Source organism: Rhipicephalus sanguineus, chromosome 1 (assembly GCF_013339695.2).
Source record: "Rhipicephalus sanguineus isolate Rsan-2018 chromosome 1, BIME_Rsan_1.4, whole genome shotgun sequence".
In the NCBI taxonomy this organism is placed as follows: Eukaryota; Metazoa; Arthropoda; class Arachnida; order Ixodida; family Ixodidae; genus Rhipicephalus; species Rhipicephalus sanguineus.
This window is the reverse complement of record NC_051176.1, coordinates 112,111,921-112,130,500: the sequence shown is the minus strand read 5'-3', so window position 1 is coordinate 112,130,500 and position 18,580 is coordinate 112,111,921. Positions and strand designations below refer to the sequence as shown.

Here is an 18,580-nt window from a genome sequence, read left to right as displayed (position 1 = left end):
TGAGAACCACATTCAAATCTCTTGTGTAATGAAATCAGTAAAATCGGCACTTGTTCCTCTTCAGAGTGGCCGTACATCACATGTAAAGTAAAAAAAAAAATGCAGGTACTACTCTGGTAATCAGTGTAAGCAAAGCTATTGTGCCCATTCTGCCACCATGGCTTGCCATCAAAACCTCAGGTGTTGAGTGGTGCGAAACAGATGCTATATGTTCTGTCTCAATTTCCTTGAAAGGAATGCAAGGCAACAAGCTGAATTATGGCACCTTAGTTTGTGGTGGCCAAACTTTCTGTTTTTCAACATTGCGCACACATTTAGTCCAAAGAATCGAGCAAGACCCATTCTGGTGTCTCAAATTTTGGTTGCTACTACGCATTGGTTCAACAGTAGTCTTGTAAGTAAATTTTATCACAGAGCACCCTTATGGGTAACTGCAAGCAGCTCGAAAAACATGGTCGACTACTTAAAGCTTGTTGTAATTGTACACTCAACAAAAGAACTTTCATGTGCAGTAAAAGTGCCTATTCTTATTGCTTTTGTTGGCAAATTATTCTACTCTTCAGAGTCCAGAATAGTTTCTTTTCACTTTGAGATCACGAGAGCAAGCTGTGTCATATCCTGAAACAAGTGGCGACGTCCTTTTTCTCAGCGATCTGGTTCGCTTAAGAAGAAATGTATATTCATGGCTAACAGTGCAAAGCGATGCGGGAAAAGGAGAGAGGATGACACAAGGTCTGGCTCTCTTCTTTGTCCACATCATTAATCCGCTGTAAGCCATGAACATAATCCAACTCACCCAATTTTCCGTCCTTATTCCGTAAAAAAGTAGTAGTACATAGTTAGTAATTTAAGGTTTCTACAGCCCATTTCTACAACTGATTTGTACAGCCAATTTCTACAACCCAAAAGAGAGCACTCACAGCATCCTGGGGAGGGGACAGGGAAATGATAGATAGAATAGAATGGAAAAGAAAGGCCACGCCTTGAGATCAGTATACCCATGCACAGCTGAGCAGTTGGTCCCCCCCCGCCCCCCAATTATTTGCTCTACCATTTCACCACGACTGTGTTCTTTAACAGATATCAGCCTTGTCAGTGCCACTCGTTTCATGATTGATTGCGATTGTTAAATAAGTGAGAGCTCGTTGCATTTAGTACTGCCACTTCCATGGCTACTCACATTTGCTGCTTGACACGTGGCAACAACGAAAACACCCAATTGGGCGCTGGTGCAAGGCATGGGCAGTGTGGAATATGGAACTACGCTGGTTGTAGAGTGTGCAGTAGAATGCACTAGGGTGCTCATATGCATGCTCATTGTGTCCCCCACTCTGGCAGTCAGGAAGCAAGCATTCAAGTTCCCCATTGCCCCCCCCCTCTCTCTCTCTCTCTCTCCACTGCCGCCAGAAAAAGACACTGCTGCACTTCAGTGGCTGCTTTCTTTTGTGGGGTGCATGATTTCAAAAATATGCGTGCAAAAACCTTGTGTAACACAACCAGTCTTCCAGTGGCATTTGTAGAAGATTCAATTTATTGCCTTGGTCTTCCTTGATGGCAGCAGTGAAACTTCGATATATATGGAAATCGCAGACGGACGCTTCATTATATTGGGGTTAAATATACATGGTATCCTATGGAACTGCCGCACTCTGCCAAATGGCATTGTGGAGTCTTGGTGTGCAAGCTTCATACTGCCTACAATATTGAAACTTTTGGGGTGTTTCTGTTTAGGCAGAGGTATAAATGGTGGGCACAAGCTTTCTACAAGAACTGAAATTAGGACACGTATGTAAGAATTCATACATTAACTGGAAGTGCAGAAAATAACAGCAAGTCCTCTACAGAAATGGGGGCTGCTCTGCTATAAATCACTCACCCTCCTCCCCTCCCCTTTCCATTTACATTGAGCGCGTGCCTAAGGGGCAGTCTGCTGCCAACAAACAAGCACTGCAGGTGCTGTCACTGTGGACAGTACTGTTGCAAATTAGAAGAAATGCAGTGAAGGCTACTAGCAGGAATATAAAAGAACTTGTCACCATTGTGCTTGATGGCAGTGTCACTGCCGAGTGTTCGATGCACTGAATTGTGTTATTTATGTGATAAATTGCGGTCACTGCCTAGCAAAAGCACTTTAATTGTATGTGTTGGATAGCTTGAACTGGGGCATCAATGAGACAGTCTGGCTTTTCTTTCCCAGCGTAAAAAAGTTGAGCACTATTTCAACAAGTTCAACAAACTGTGCACCATACTTGAGGAGAGTCAGAGGACACCATATGGCCAGTGTACACCATTGGAAATTCTTGACGACATGTGAGTTTTGTATATGTGAAAACAATTCTTGTCTCTTCGGCTTTTTGTCTTCCTTTGTTGATGAAATAAACACTTTTTTTTCTTCTCTCTCCAGTATGGCCCGAATGTTGCAACTTTATGAGAAAGGCAAACAAAAAAGAGGTATGTTGTATAAACATTTTCTTGTGTTTAAAAAGAAAGGAAAGAAACATTGTATCCATTCCTTTTCATGGCTTAGTTTGATGCAAGATTTAGATATTGTTTATCTTTCATAAAAGGAAAAAGAAAAGGCTTCCTCTCTTCCTTTAGATATTGTGCTTTGTCTATTCAAACAAAGTTAAACTTGAACTCATTGCACATCAACCTCGTCCCCCCCCCCCCTTTCTTAGCCTTTTTTTTATTATTGAAACAGTTGCTACAAGGACACTGAAACCAAAAACTTGTTGCCACCACCATGGTGGTCCAAGTGCGATAACCATACACCATACACCATACAAGGTCCAGGTGCGATAAGATTCTATCGTGCCTTGTGTGCAGTACACCCTGGAATCGTGAGAAAGAGCATTCTATAGAGTCCACTGTCTTGGCAGGCACTTGGGGGGGGGGGCACCTAGGTTGGGGTGAGGAGAGAGGGGCAGGCAAGCATGGTAGGAGGGGGTTGGTAAGGAGGAGCAAAGGTCTCTCCTCCAGTCAACTAGGCCCGAGGAGGTCAAAGTCATAAAGGGCGATGCATTACACGCTGATAAGGGCAATAAACGCAAGGCACACACCCTATTTTGCAAGTAATCTGCGGCAGTTCCAGAGGTTGAGTGAGCTTAGAGGCATGGTAACTTTGTGTGACTGCCTATGCCAGCATCCCCAGATCTCCGCACACCCAATATTTCAGCTTGTGTGCAGTCATTATTTTTAAAAACAAAATAGACTTCGTGGATTATTTGAATTTGCTTTTTTGGGCCTACATCATGTCAGAAGCCCTGCATGAATGTTTCTGCTTTATATAATTTGACATTCAATGTACTTTTCTGTAAAGCCCACAGATATCATGTTAAGTGAAGGGACAAATGCATTAATTAGTATGCATTCATTGTCCATTCTTGATGAGATATTGTTGATTTTTAATTACTGTTACTGCTTGATTTTTGTCCTCTTGCCTAGTTCATCATGCCCTTAGGCAAATTTTGTTTAGATGACTGATATGCTGTTTTGTTTCATTTCAATATTATTCGACAGTGTGACAGGTTCATGCACTCCAATACTAAATGTTCTTTGTGAATAAACTTCAGTTGGTTGTCGGCATACATCCCAAAACTGTTCTTGTGAGTAACCTTCAGTTGGCTGTTGGCATACATCCTGTCAACTCATGTTGACCCTGTCTTGTACCACTCCTTATTTAATATGAACGATCAACTGTCTCAAACCAAAATGTTTTCCACAACTCAAAACATCCTGTAATGGCATAAATACAAGTCGGCATGATTTTTTTTTCCATGCTTGTGCTCTTTATTTCCTAGGTCTTACCAGATTTGGCTTGTCACGTCTGCTATGCGACATCATCTGTTTTCAGTAGTTGTCTGAAAACACTAGGTGCCTCCATCACAGTTATACTTAGGATGAATCTTTTATGTTCAGAATTCCCTTAATTGTTGTAAGTTGCCTCGTCATATTATCTGCGTTTTTTTTTTAATATAACCAAAGGAATGCGGTTTCAAGCTAATTATAGTAGCAGCTTATTCAGCTTGACATCACGGAGAACATAGCCAAAAGGGAGGAGCTGCTACCTTTGGCTCCTACAGCGGCGCTTATCACACAAAGAATAAGAAATGCATCAAGAACAAGCGAGCGTTGTTGGAACTTGTGCTGGGTGCATCTTCTCCATGGTCATAGGAATGTTCAGGAGTATGCCACTTAAACAGGCAAAAGCTTCTGATACCTTGTGCCTATGCAATATGTCAACTTAGCTGAAATAGAACGATGTTGCCATATGTATTCACATTTTTTTTTTTTTGACTTTGCCATAAATAATGTGCACTTTGGCTTTATTACGAGAAAAAAAATAGAAACATGCAAGTGATGCTGACTAAAATGGTGCACTAAACTTAATGAATGCACTGTCAGCTGTTACTGCTGAGTGGTGTGCGGCCATTGGTTTAAAGCATCATGTCCTATACTTGGCACTCTTATTTATGCAACACTAGTGTAATGCAAGACACACGAGCCAAGAACCAATCTACAGCAACTGAGCACACCCTTGAGTGATTAGGCATAAAAGTGAGCAGTCGGATAACTACACTGAGGAATGTTACTTAGTCAGAAACGTCGCAGCCCCCATGAGATCATCGTGAAAACGATGATCTCGTTCATGCCACTCATGCGTTCAGAAAGTGCGGGCTTCCAGCCATCAGACAGATTCAGTGCTCTCTGCCAGTCAGTGGTGCCAGCCCAGAACTAAAGAATAGAAACAAATGACACTATAGTGCAGCATGTGGTGTACCATAAAGGGGAGGGGTTGAACCACCTCCCTCTTTTTTTTTTTTCTTAGCTATGCCGATGGCTGGAACAAACACATTCTCAAATTGTGTCCTCTGCAAAAAAAAAATAAGTTCACAATAACTGGAGAAATGAAACAGACTTATTTATTTATTTATTTATTTATTTATTTATTTATTTATTTATTTATTTATTTATTTATTTTGACATGCTGCAGCCCCATTGGGCTGTCGCAGGAGTGGATTTTATGCATTAGGTATACAACAGAACATAAAGCAATGCAACTTCATAAGGAGAAAAGAAAAAACGAATACAACAACTCTTAAGAAACATAGCGCGAATCAAGACATTCATGCAAGAAATCTTCTAAAGGCAAGGATCTAGCTGTACCAGGCAATAAATGCCATTTTTCAATAGCGTGCGGAAAGAAGCTGAACTTGATAGGTTAGTACGTGGTTGAGACGGTGTGAAGTTATGTTTGTGGCTGTTCCTTTTTGAGGTCCAATTTCAGCATTTCAGGTCCAATTACTCTCCAGGGTGACCTACTAAAACTTGACGAGTGTTGTCGCAAGTGGCTCGTGGTTTTAAATACTAATAAAACTGCACTTGTTTCATTTCATAGACGCCAAAACTTACCCACACCGCTAACTATAATATTAATGTCTCCATAGTTTCTTCCCTCAGTTCCATTAAATATCTCGGTGTTAACATCTCATTGTTAATCTCGGTTTTAACGTCTCACTGAATCTAAACTGGTCTTTTCACGTAAGTAAAATAGTTAACAATGCTAATAGAGCTCTCGGTTACCTTCGTCATAACTTACATCTTGCCCCTCCATCAGTCAAATTACTAGCCTACAAAACACTTAATTCGCCCAAAACTAGAGTACGCATCTGCCATTTGGGACCCACACCAAATTAACCTAAGTAAGTCCATCGAATTAGTTCAAAACTGTGCAGTTAGATTCATCTACTCAGATTACTCATATCATACCAGTATTACTACCCTTAAAAGAAAAGCAGGTCTACCTAACCTTGACCTATGCCATAAGATTTCTACTATCCTTCTATCACAAAATGTATCATACGTTTCATTATAACCCTTCATTCAATCAGCCCATCATACTTCAGCCTGCGCAAGTCGCCACAAGGCTGTCTACCCACCTCCTGCTTTCACCACAGCCCACCATCACTCCTTTTTCGCTTGGGCAGCCAGGGACTGGAACGATCTTCCCTCAAGTGTCATCCATCATTACAACACGAATAAATTTAGAAATGCCATAGAATCATTGTTTTATTAACCCTATATTGTTTGCTCACACCCTCATGTAAAGCCCTGTGTTAGGGGGCCTTTCAGGTATATTAAATAAATAAATAGATAATAGCCGGACTACAGCCACGCACAGGCATTTGTTTGAAAAGAGGATGTTTAGAAAGAGCTCAACTTTGCTATGAATGTACGAACCTTATGTATCGCGCACAGCTGCAAAACTTGGCAGAGATGTTCACAGCTCCGCCATCGACAGAAAATTTCTCATCAAGACCAAGGGTGACTCAGGGCCCTGTTAATAAATGTTCTGAAGCATGTATAACAGTAGCTTTACAAATGAAGTTTTGTTTTAATGTATGATGAATATCTGTGAATAAGAAAAGTTCTATCATTGGGAAAAACACATACAAGAACATGTGTGACTGCATTAATGCTGTTTTTTGTTTCGGTTATGGTAGAAAAACTTGTTTGTGCTCATCTCAAGTGACACATCATCTCTGCCTTCATAATTGGGGCTGTTTTGTAAGTGATACTCAGGGTTGCCTATAAAGCTTGTGCAGTTGTTGAATTATGAAATTCATTTTTGACATCCAGCGAAATGTGCATCACAAACTAGTGCATGGTTGTACAATTTACATCCTGACCGCCTGTATGGCCATTAACTTTCATTACAGACTATGACAGTGTGTCCAGCACGTGTATGGATATGTGTGGAACTATTCGGGAACTTGACCAAGAACAGGAGCGGGTCATGAAGCATGTCAGCCCTTATATGAGGTTTGTCACTTGAGCCCTTATAGTATATTTTTGTGAAGAGACAGTAAAGGAAATTACCAAGCCACACTAAAGTAAGTGCCTCTGAGGTGTTCCAAGCATTACATTTACCTTGTGTAGAACTCTCCTAAACAAAAGACAAGATTAGCACTGTCACAGAAAAAATTCCAAGTACTAGCATCATGGACATAACATGTCCTGTTTATTATAATTAATACAGATTTGTCAACTACTGATAATAAAAAAAGTATGCTATTCAGCAGGAAAAAAAAAGTGCTTTGGCCAGAGTCATTGCAATTCTTGGTATAAGAATATACTGATGCCGCCTTTATACCACATTCCTGCTCGTACTTGTGGAATTGAGGTGTCAACCGTACGCATTCATTCAACGCAAAAGCAGGCAGCAGTGCCCAGCAGAGCATGACCTCCAAAATCGCTTGTGCAGCTAAGAAACCCCATTTGTCCATATGTTGCGATAGATTCAAATGAAATGCATTATGCAGTTCCATGAGTCAATATTTCCTCACCATCCAAACCATCTCTTGGAAGTTAAAAAAGAAAATTTTGATTTTTGAGAAGGGTAGTTTTAACAATTGAGATGGGCGAAATGTTATAACACTGAAGACTCCTCTATAACTATGGTGCATAAGGGAAGGCATAATTAAAACTGCATACTATATATTTGATGTTTGGGCTTAAGCTAATTCAGTGATGATTCCGGGAAGACAGTTCGGCAAGTTATAGCAGTTATGTTGTAGGAAAGGCCATTACATTCTGAAACAGGGACTTGGGAATTTGCAAAACCAACTAGTGCAGCAAATTGTGAAACGTGCCTACTGCCTTACGCATTTTAGGTACTTTATGAACCTTGGTTGCATTGTATCTTGTGCTGTCAAAAGAACCATTAAAGAACTTTTGAACTGAGGTTAGAGGTGTCAGTGTAACTGTTCAAAGCCAAAAGTTGGCAGGGCTTTTTTGGATCCAGCTTTTAGAGATGAGACACTGACTTTAGGCACATAGTAATTAATTTTTCTGGTTCCACAACTCCATCCTGGCTCAAGTGTCCTTGCTTTTACAGTTTGCTTACTGATGTGGCTTTCAGACTGATGTCACATGTTCAGCCCTTGGCCTGACTAATGAAGCAAATGCAAGTAAATTTTAAGTGTATAACAAAGGTATCAATCCAGCATTCCAGTGTTTACTATTAGCTAATGTCAAATTATGGGATAGGGTGGTTCATTAATTAATTTACTGCTCTAACACCATTGTTTATTGACGTAACTTTGGGGGAGTCTTAGCACTCCTAGTGAAAGTATGAGCCTAGAGCACTCATTGGTTTCACTTCTGCACTGCAACATGTGACAAACGAAGTTTAAATAAACAAATTTTTATAACTCATGCCAATTAAACGCGTTTAAAAATTTAGTAGTTTAAGGTTGTGGATTAACTCATTTATTTGTCATGCAAGTAATGTCTACCTTTTCAAGTAACCTAGCTAAAGTGGTGAAATCTGCAGCAAGTTTCCTTCTTCAATCTCTGTAAATAAAAAAATGGAAATAAGTGGTGTCGACGCATGCATGCCCACAAGTAAACTCGTATTTGGTCTCATTTTACTCTAAAAGGAATTCTGCAACATCAAGAAACTGCCAAGACTATGCCATCACATCTTAATTTCTTGCTTCTCCTTCCTTGTCTGCTTGTTTGCAATGCTTGTATGCATAGCACAATGTGGCTATGCAACATGCTTGCTTAGACATTTTTACCAAACACATTTGTGTCTGTCTATTCTTATTTTGCAGAAGTATGCTTGGAGTCTATCATGAGCTTGGCAATTTGCATCATTCTATAAAAAAGTTGTCCAACCGTATAGTGTCTATCAGCCAAGACCTGTCTACTAAGCAGCGGCAGCGCCAGCAGTCTATCTGGAACCTGCTTCGATCAGAGAGTGTAAGCACACAGTTATATCTGCATGACTATAATATGTTTTTAGTTTGCCATTCGAGGTTTCACTGGCGTTGTTGCAGGTTTGCTTTGTCTTGTAAGAATTTGTTTTTCCAGATGTAACCAGGGATTTGCACGGAAGAATATACAGGTTCAGTTTGGGTTTCAGTTCAATGCTCTCCATTTCGCTCTGGGTCAGTTATGGTTTGGAGAAACAATTTTTCAACAGTTGGCGAACTGGTTTGCAACATTGATCCAGATCATGATCCAGTTCGGCACAACAATACATTGCACAGCGATATTGACTTGCTGAGCAGAAATGCATCACGATTGCCGCGAGGCGAGCGTTGTGTACGCGAGTGGAAAGCACCACACAGAAGCTGCCGCCGGCCTGCTGGTGAAAAAGAAACTGAGGGTCAGCCCAACACAGCGTTGGGGGGGAAGCACATGCCTGCCCTCACCCCGCAGAACAAGCACTGGCTGGCTCTCGCACGCTTCCTAGCCTTCTCCTCTGATGTGTGCTGAGCATGGTCCGGTCCGCTCAACGGAGAGGATCAATGAGAGATTGTGCAGCCTCGTAACATAGATAGTTGCTTGGGGACTATGGATCTCGCCCAGATCCTGCTGTGCCGGTTTGTTTGTGCCGGTCGTTCCACAGGCTTTGCTGCCGCCGCTGTTGCTTGCGCATTCATGTAACCTGCAGTGGTACGGAAATGTGTTTGGAACAGCCTTTCTTTTTCTTATTGTAAGCAATCTATTTCAGTCGGGGAATATTACGAATTTCTTTCACACCAAAATTCATACCAGCTGTTATTGTATCATCAGAGTTTTACTCCATTCCGTATGCCAGCAGGTAATGCGTCACAACTAGGGGTGTGTGAATATTCGAAATTTCGAATATTTTTCTAATAGTGTTTGCTATTCGATTCGATTCGCACTGCAGTTTTTACTATTCGAACTATTCGAACTTTCCCAGAACAAATACAGTCATCGTTAAACTGAAAGTGCTCCCTTCAGATTTTCAATATGCTTCACCTCATTGCATTCCCGTATTGCGGCAAAGCTGCCCTTCAAGCTTCATTACGGTCGAACTTAGCCAAGAGACAGTCAACGTCCGATTAGAAGTGGTCCCTAGATGTTCAATATGCTTCACCTCATCACACCCCCGCATTGCGGCAAAGCTGCCTTTCAAGCTCCGTTACGGTTGAACTTAGTCAAGAGACAATGTCCGATTGGAAGTGGTCCCTAGATTTTCAATATGCTTCACCTCATCACACCCCCGTATTGCGGCAAAGCTGCCTTTCAAGCTCCGCTATGGTCGCAAGTGTATTAACTCAAGAAAACGCTGGTTCCAACATGGAGATGAAAGATGTGGCAAAGGTGTGGGCTCAATTAATGCTGTTTTGGACCTAAAATTTGGGCAGGAAGTCCGAAAAATCGGACGCCGAAGCTTTTTAGCATCCAAAATTTCAGATGTTATTATATATCGATGTCTACGAGGCAGATTTGGGACTCCAAACTTGAAGGGAGCACACCCTTATCCGCCACATCAGTTGGGCTTCCACAGAAGTTGAAAGAGGAGGAGAGGCTGAGGAAATGGCATCTTTGCCTACCACATGTAAAGTGTTGTTGGCAACGCTTTGGTTGCGCCAAATCATGTACATAAATAAAATTCGGCCTCTACATTGCGCTTCAACCTAGCGAAAAGAAACACTTTCATGTTGCTGTCTCATAAGAATATGCTTAGGAATCCTCTCCAACTTTTTTTTCTGCAATTTCGCTTCGAAGTATTAGAAAAATATTCCAGAAATATTCGAGAAATACTTGAAAAATATTCTATTCGATTCACACTCACACTTCAATATTCTAATTCGCTTGGCACCCAAAATTTTGCTATTCGCACAGCTCTAGTCACAACAGAAGATAGACATGCTCATTCCAGTGCCACCCAGGCAGCTGCTGAGCAGAAGACAAACAGGTCATAATGACACTAACGGCGATTGGTTAGAATGAGAGCTAGTGCACGTGCTCCTATAAAAGCCTGGCTATCTGTGCAGGTCTGGAGTTCGAGGAGCTGTTTTACTTGTTCAGCTAGTGTCACTGAGCTATGTCACATGTTGTCGGCATTCTGGAGGATTGCACACATTGAAGGATGGGCTAACAAAGTGGTTAGTCTGGCATGGGTGACCATCCTGTTTGTGAGTGTTAAGGAGCTGTTAGATAAAGGCAGGACATGAAATGCACAATTGACAATAAAGAGGATGACACATTTTGTTCTCCATAGCGATAAATGCTGCCTAATAATGATGACGACAAACATCGTTTCATATCATCAAGATAAACTTTGCTGATTTTATCTTTTTCTTACTGCCAGAATCTGAGATGTGCTGTTTTCTTGATAATAAAACGAGTGCACATTCAATTTCTATGTAGTTTAAGCACTCCGGTGTTGTTTTGAAGTTAATTTTCTGCTCTGGGCCCATAGAATGTGTGTTTGTGTTTGACTCAAGGGGACGTGTTGCAAATTGGTCAAATTCTGCCAAATTAGTCAGCAGTGTGCCGTGTTGTTTTTCTTGCCTCTTGCTTACTTTTACTGCTGGATAATACGATCATTTTCAGCAGTCCTTTCTGGGTCGAATGAATGGAAGTTGACCGCAATTATACTATTAGCATCTTAACACAGCGCACACACACGAACACAGAAGAAAAACGACGACACGAGCGCTTCGCTCAAACGGTCAAACGGGCAGATGCGTTAACATAAGGCTCAGAGAGCACAGAACGACGCTAAAGAAAAATGAGCATGCCCACTTGGCTGCCCATTGTAGCAAGTGCAATTGCTATCCTGTCCTCAAAGACACAAGCGTCATATACGGACATCAAGATCGCACAGTCAGAGAAATCATCGAAGCCTTCCACATCAAGAAGGGGGGAGAGGGGTGTATTAGTCAGGCCTCAATTAATCTCCTGGAAAAGGAGATTAGCTTTTTAGATGCCACGTAAGAAGTGTGATATCTTGTTCTGCCGAACTCGCGCCTAATGTCATAAAAATGTAAACTGATACGCATATGTTTCATCATGTGACCCTTCAATGTGTATATTTATATGTGTGTGGTGAATAAAAATTTCAGTTGATAGAAGCGCTCGTGTCGTCGTTTTTCTTCTGTGTTCGTGTGTGTGCGCTGTGTTAAGATGAAGATATACCAACTTGCCCAATTATCCACCTTACTTAAACTATTAGCTAATTTCAAGACGTGGGCCTGCCTTTTTGTTTTTGTATTACATATGAGTCCATGAATGTGTGTGGTAAAGCAGCCAATGAATCGGCCCTTGTTGTAATGAGTTAACAATGGCTTATATGAAATGCTGTAATTCAGATAATTGGATAATTTGGACTCGTCCTCATGTCCCGGCAAGAAATCGCATTTATGACACAAAGACTTTTTATTTTTACTCTTGATGTTGTTTGCATAAACTCTTTTATTTACAAGTCACCTAATCCTACAATTTATCTTTTTTTTTTTCACACATTATGAACCAAGTGAAGAAAAGTAACTGTTACCAGCAAACAGCAACTGCTTCTTTGTTTAATTTTATTTCAACATCAACAACAAAAAGAAAAGGGAACACTTGATCTGTGTTCGAGCAAATATAAACATGCAAGTTTGAGCCTCACTAACTGCTGTTTGCTTTGCTGTATAGCTCTCACGGTAAAAAATCCCTTCATGAAACTTTCTTATGCACAGGAACAGGGAAAATTACTGGTTTTATGCCTTCTATAATGTGGTCCCTATGTAATGCTCTCTTTGAGGGCCTCTATGTGTGTTAGTGGAAAAAATTAATAAAACAAAAATTCCATGTTTCGTTTTTTTATTGACACAATGTGCGCATATTATCATGCTGTCATTTCTACATGGCTGTCCCTTAGCACATATAGGAATCCTGCACAGCTGGTGGTTCAGTGGAAAAAAAATGGCACCTATAAAACGGAGGCGAGGCAAGTTACAGCCTAATTAAATAAAATGAAGGCGAGTCATTGCCAGCACTGCTCAACTGGCCTTCACTTTTTTTTTTACAGTGAGCTGTGCCTGCAAAAGTTGTGATGACAGAAAGATGCGATTGCAACATTGGGGTGTCTTATTTGTCACATGACGTCATCAAAATATGGTGCCAAGAGTATAAAGCTAGGGGACATTCTACTTTATCAGAAGCATGTCAGTGGCCTGTCTGAAGCTCAACAGATTATATTATTTTAAAAATTCTTCAAATATTTCTGAAAAATAGAGCAGAAAATGATTCACACCTCATGGTATACATGAGATACTGCAAAAGGATTAGAAATGAAAAAGTTAAGGGAGAGAAAAACAAAGGCAAATGTGGACGTGCATGTCTGTGACAAGGGATGTTCCACAAATTTACCACTGTGACTCGTACCAAATTGCAAAGTCAGAAATCTATGCAAATAAGGTTCTTCACACCTTAAGTATTTTATTGTTACAATACCAGCTTACAATATCATTTGTTCTTTTTTGGAATGCTGAAGGCGTTCTTTTTCTACAATATTTTAAGGCAAGGCTACAATCACAGATTCATACTGCACACGGCTAAATACAAAAAATTATTGCTGCAAAAAATGAAAAAGTTTGGAAATCTGAGACTAGGGGTGCTCTCCTGTCAAGACAATGGACATTTTGCTGATAAACATGTTGTCACACAAATTGACATTCATAAAATAGGATTTGAATTGATGGAAAATTCAGTGTCTCCACTGGCAAGTATCCTAGTAATTAAGCACTTTCAGAAATTTAAAATGGAAAACTGTAAAAGGAGATATTCTTCAAATAACAGGTAGTCTTCAAACAGTCATACTTGCTTGTTTGTTTGTTTGTTTGTTTGTGACAGTTCATTTTAGTAGAACATTCAAGTAAATATTTCCACTCAATAGATGTTACACGTGAAGCTGCAATAACAGGATAGTACTAAAAGTGCCACAATGACATTTTGAAAAACATACCATTTTAACTTTTGTGCTGCACATTGTGAAATTTTTAACTATTTATTTTCAGACATGTGTGCAGCCGGATGTGCCTTCTCTTCGGGATCAGACGCTGCCTCCTGCTGGGGATGGTACTTCCTGGAGTTCTTTATGTCAGCAAATGGACGAACAGTTAAAAGAAAGCAGAGCACAGTGTGATGAAGCTGACACTGTGTTTGAATTGTAAGTATGTTTTTAAATGTACATGAGCAAAATATGTAAATAGCAGATGCTCTCAACTTAGATTGAACAGTTAATGAGACCATACACAAGGTGTCTGAGGGAACAACAGTAGTGGCGTACTGGCTGGCCTTTTCGCTTGGAATGGCTGGCAAGGCCAGTGCCCAGGCAACATTTTTATGCTGCTGTTGTATTCAAGGCGTAGTTGCACCCACCTGACCACAACTTCCACTTAAGGGGCCCGTGTACTTAGATTTAGGTGCACGTTAAAGAACCCCAGGTGGTCGAAATTTCCGGAGCCCTCCACTACGGCGTCTCTCATAATCATATCGTGGTTTTGGGACGTTAAACCCCAGATATTATTATTATTATTAACTTCCACTTAATATGGATGCTATTATACATCCATAATGCACAGCTGGGGGGCCCAGATGTGCATTATGTCACAAAATGACGGAAGAGCACGCGAAATGTAAACATAAAGGTATAGATGACATGTAGTAGAGGTAGACAAACAATGCTATCACTGTCCTTTTAGCCACATGTAATACCATTACAAAGAAGACGATAAAAAATTATGGCCATTTAGCGTGAACAAAAAACGAAGGAAGGGACAACGAGCGACAAGGGGAGCACAGCCCTTTTGCGCTCCCCTTGTCCCCTTCCCTCGTTTTCTGTTCATGCTAAACGGCCATAATTTTTCATGGTCTGGTCCACTCTGTAATACGAACTGACTAGTCCAGCAACGTGTTCTTTTGCAATACCCTGTAGCAAGGTCACCCCCCACCACACCACCACCACCACAAAAAAAAAGAATAAGGCTTTAAGTTGTTTAACCTCTAATTCATAGGCATATGTTTTGCTGTTCTGATGTGTTGCAAGAGTAGAAGGAAGTTTTCGGTCGAAACTTTGTTTATTCAAGTACCAGAAACATTCTGCTGTTAATTGATCATCCTCAACTGAGGCAAAACTGCAGTGCCATTTTCCGAGGCGGCACGCACTTGTTTATAGACCTGTGCCCTTGTTCACATTCTCCGAAACTTTGCGTAATGTTTATCTACTCAGTGGTGTATGAGATGAAACAAGTGTTTGGTAAACTAGCTGCTTGTGCAACTGCACCCCTATTTTCATGTGCTGCAGAGTTGCAGGACAAGCGTACTGTATAACCGTATAAAGCCAGCAGAAAACGAAAGCTTCATATAGCTGTTAGTACTAAATATGAAAGTCCATGTGTTCCCGTGATTCTTCTCACTCATGTTTACCTATATGTCATATGGTGAAGGCCAATTGCTGTAAAAGGTTGCAGTAAATGCATAGTAAATATGGTCAATTATAACAAAGCAGGAGAAATGGTAGTCATATCTTCCCTTAATTCACATCATCAAAGTGGCTTTTCAGCAGACAACACAAGTACTTGGAAGTATGCGGCATGAGACAGGCACTCAGCGACAGGGAGAGGAGCTCATGCCACAACGAAAGCCTCATTTGCTTGCTTGGGAAGTAGTGCTGTCAGTTAACCCCTTAAGGGCTCATTTAACAAAAAAATATGTTCCAAAATTGCCAATTTTTTTTATGATGCGAAATGCTTCAGTAATGTGTTCAAAACAAAAAAATATTTGCGAAAACTTTTTTCGGCAGATAATAATGTTTTATTGGCCATTCTTCGCTCCATCATGTATTACTCTATAATACATGGGGCATTTGAGGTGTATTCTGCAAAAAATTTCTGCAACTCTAGAAAGTAAAGGTTGGAATTGAATTGCCGCGCACAAAATGCACTATTCCTTGATAGTTCACTTAGTGTGATAGCGTTCGAAGCACGGCACTGTGCAGAGAGCCTTCTCGCACCACCTGCACCAGATCCTGGTTTCCTTGTGGATGTTTTTGCCATTTCCGTCAACATGTGGCCATGTTTGTGGCCATGTTGCCATGTGGCCATGTTTAAGGGCAGAGCCCTTAAAACAAGGGCCATGCCCTTGTTTTAAGGGCTCTGCCGAGGCACTAGTGCTCCACGTCAGGTTTTTATTTGATATTCGTATTATTTTTAATGAATTTTATGTCTCCATAGCACACATCATTTGTTATTGCCATAATTTTACTCTATGTATATCTTACGCACTTACAGCGACTGTTTTTAGGCCCATTTACAGCCACGTCACATCTGTTTTATCCACACTGCGTAATGCACAGTTCATTATCATCGCTCTGGCGCTCTTTGGCCACATCTGGCCCTTGCGCCAATAAACTCCACTAATCTATCAAATCATCATGTTTGTTTATAAGACGCGCGGGAAACACAACGCGCGCATTCCGCCAACTGTTGCGCAAACGCTCATTCAACAAAAGTGCCACTGACGGAACCCATGCTGCCATCTATGGTGTAAATAGAAAAGCACCATTTCTCGAGCTGGGCTCGTCAAAAACCTCTATGACGCGAGGGAAACACAAGGCGCGCATTCCGCCAACAAGTGCGCAAAAGCTCATTCAACAAAAGCACCAATGATGGAACCCGTGCTGCCATCTGTGTTGTAAATAGAAACGCACCATTTGACGAGCTGGGCTCGTCAAAAGCCTCTTGGAACATTGCGGAAGACCCATGACGACCACAGGTCGTCATAAGCAAAAAAGTGGCGACTGCCCGTGACGAGCTTAGGTCGTCATAAGCCCTTAAGGGGTTAAAACTTGGGCAGCAATCATATTGCCAAAAAAGTGAAAGGAAAAAAAAAATCTTGCACTGTTCTTCGCTGCATGTATTTGTGTGGTCTGGTGTTTCTGTGTTGATGCAGCTTCTGGGAGCTTGACGCTGCTTAACAATCTCCCTGTCGGCGGAAAAATAGGGCATTTTTGGGCACTCTAGTAAATAATTTTTCTACTGCCACACAAAACTATTGATACTACAATATATGGTACTGATCTGTAGAACAAGGAATGCACTTTCTAATGGCATTAGCCATAAAGCAAACATTACTAAAAAAATTGTCGAAAAAAAAGTTAAGTAGGAAAATTTTTTAACAAAAACGAGAACACTCTGTAAATAAATCAGTGCTGCTTTGCACCAAGTGAACACAAAAAAAAAAATTCAGAATATACGTTCTGACCAAAAATGTCATATACGAAATCCCTTGAAATATAAGCATTCTATCTGCAACCATTATTTAAATACAAAAGAAAACGTTAGTCCAAGTGGCTATAGTGCCACCGCGCAATGCAGTTGCGTGATGCGGTGAAGCACAGGCTTGTGCAGCATGTTTTGCAGAAAATGTTCGTTTTCTGTTCTATTTTTGGCTCAAGAGTATACATCCATGCATATTCATTAGTTGTGTCTCACATCTCAGTGATTATTTCTTAGGCAAAGAACGGCACGAACAAATAGATGGGTCAGACGAAATACCGCACGGCACTTCGGAGCACAATGGCAAAGTCCGCTGCGGGTTGCCTTCTCGCGCTAAACTCCACTCGTTGAGCAGCCGCCAGCAAGCATTCCCGCCCAAACGGTGTTGGCACCCTGCAGATAACAGCTGTGACCTTTAGAACATGCCGGATATCTTTAGAACGGAGCGTGACCGCGACCACTCAGTTCGGAGATCAAAACGAAAGTTACCGGCGAATACCTGTTGACGTTCCGCAGCTGTTCGACACACTTTCGCTGTCTGTGCTGCTGTCGGATGAGTCAAAATCATCTTCCGAGTCTTCGCTGCTGCCATCATAAAAAACTTATGAATCAGACTCGTCATAATCTGCCGAAATTTGCCGTTTCCGAGAGGCAGGTGCGCGCGATGTCGACACCATCTTTAAAGCTACGAGCATTCGGCCCTCTAGACTTAAAAGGCAGTTCAAAGCTCTCTCTGCAGCGGAAAAAGTAAATGACACCGTGGAACTAGAAAAGTAGTGCCTGTTTTATACGATGGATAACGTTAGCTGTCCGTAAGCACTTCTAACGCGGCAAAATTTTAAGTTGAAAGCCATCGATAGCGGGCTTTTGATGAGTATAGGCACGGGCAGAAAAAATTCAGTTTTTTTTTTTAACCCGATTCTGGGGAAGGCCAGTGCGCAAGCATGAGTGCATGGGCGGTGTAGAGCCAAGCGAGAACAGTACATTTCAGTCACCCGCGTTGTTGTCAAGAATAATGCCAAAAGTTTTTGGTTTTTCCCTAAGAATTGAAACAAAATGCACAAGTAGCATTTTATTCAGTCTCACAGTGCACTACAATGATCTTTTTATTATTAGTGGTTGAGTACTAGTGACAGAATTATACTGAGGAGTTCCTACATCATCTGAATATCACTAAAATGTCTCACTAGAGTTCAAGTCATAACTTGTATTCGTGTTAATTTCTCGATTACTGTGCTAAAGTGCTGTTGTCTATAGTGTTGAAGTTTTATACATTCTCAAACATTAATCTGTCACTGTAACCTAAGTTGTTGTTTACCTTTTGTGTACCTTTAAATGTAAATTTTGTGATAAATGTTTGTGACTTGCATGACTGAGATTGCATTTGGTAATTAAACTTTCACTGCAGGGTTGACGCAAACATCGCCAAGCTGGAGAAAGAATGCAGTGAGCTGTTGAAGAGCATGACCACAAAATAAACAGGAAATGCCCTC

At 41.0% G+C, this 18,580-nt stretch overlaps 1 protein-coding gene across 1 annotated transcript in view; it reads left to right on the top strand.

The window, feature by feature from the left end:
- LOC119396275 (inhibitor of nuclear factor kappa-B kinase subunit alpha) overlaps positions 1-18,580 on the top strand; it is a 60,879-nt gene extending 42,299 nt beyond the window's left edge. The window contains exons 14-19 of the mRNA XM_037663428.2: positions 2,198-2,310; positions 2,405-2,451; positions 6,720-6,822; positions 8,619-8,766; positions 13,827-13,978; positions 18,496-18,580. Of these exons, the coding sequence (XP_037519356.1) occupies positions 2,198-2,310; positions 2,405-2,451; positions 6,720-6,822; positions 8,619-8,766; positions 13,827-13,978; positions 18,496-18,565 (633 nt within the window). The 3' untranslated portion in view covers positions 18,566-18,580. The remainder of the gene's footprint in view (positions 1-2,197; positions 2,311-2,404; positions 2,452-6,719; positions 6,823-8,618; positions 8,767-13,826; positions 13,979-18,495) is intronic.